At 39.6% G+C, this 983-nt stretch overlaps 1 protein-coding gene across 1 annotated transcript; it reads right to left on the bottom strand.

The window, feature by feature from the left end:
* Window positions 1-100: 100 nt before the first annotated feature.
* Window positions 101-784, bottom strand: LOC107682657 (coiled-coil domain-containing protein 141-like; the record flags this gene model as incomplete). Its single annotated transcript, XM_016478831.1, has 2 exons — window positions 101-354; window positions 676-784. Coding segments are annotated over 2 exons (363 nt in total), but the record flags the coding sequence as incomplete, so codon positions are not given.
* Between the last annotated feature and the right edge of the window lie 199 nt (window positions 785-983).

Here is a 983-nt window from a genome sequence, read left to right as displayed (position 1 = left end):
TGGATCATTTTTAACCAAAAAAAGTTACGGACTGCAGCTTTAAGACACAATACATCCAGTTTCTATAATAAATTAACTTTTCTTTGCAAGAGTGACTTACCTCCTTTTCCTGTCTCTCCCACTGTCGAATACGGTAAATCGTTTCCAGCTCATGCTTTTGTTGTCTCATGCAAAGGTCCACTTGCCGGCGTCTGTCCTGCAGAATCTCCATTAAACCTTCCACCTTTCCAAAGCTGCTCCAGGCCCCGTGAGAAGCTCTGCCATACTTCAGGGCCTGCTGGGACTGGAAGTCCTTCAAAAATCCCAGCAACTCACGACTCTTATTCAACACCAGCATTGACTTCTCTAACATCCCTGAGGACAGAGCACAAGCTTCGTAAAATATACTGGTGTGTTTTATTTTACAGTGTTTATGACAGATAACAAAAAACTCTATTCACATATTTGAAAGATATTTTGTGGTGAGAATTCCAAACATTCCTGATATAAGCTCCCAAAGGCCAATCTGAGAACAATTCCTCTTCATTCATTAGGTTTATATCTGCATGGCTCCTATGCCATCACTCAGTCTCCTGCTTTTGGCAGGTGCTAGGGTGCTGCTAAGGGGTTCCAGGGCATCAAAAGCCAATGGTGAGCTTGTTGCAAAGGTTTGTTGCAAAGGAACAAAGCTCTTACCTCTTCTAATAGTGCTGTGTCTCTGAAGCAGTTCATTCATGTTGTCTGCAGTGGTCGATTTCTGACCAACACTCTGAAAGTCTTCAGCTTCATCTATCCTGATGGCAAACTGTAATTGAAAAAGTTTCAAAAGTAGCTGAAAAAAGTGGCAAGATTGAAAGGCCAATATACATTTCAAATCAAAATGGCCAGATGAATATATTCATCTAAATCTTACAAAGGCTGCATTTATTTGATCAAAAATACACTAAAAACACTAACTACAAACTGAAATAAAAAGAAGTTTAAAATGTAATTTATTCCAGTCA

This window comes from Sinocyclocheilus anshuiensis, unplaced genomic scaffold (genome assembly GCF_001515605.1).
Source record: "Sinocyclocheilus anshuiensis isolate Anshui unplaced genomic scaffold, SAMN03320099.WGS_v1.1 C32441144, whole genome shotgun sequence".
Classification (NCBI taxonomy): Eukaryota; Metazoa; Chordata; class Actinopteri; order Cypriniformes; family Cyprinidae; genus Sinocyclocheilus; species Sinocyclocheilus anshuiensis.
Note: the sequence above shows the minus strand (reverse complement) of the source record. Positions and strands in the feature narration are given on the sequence as shown.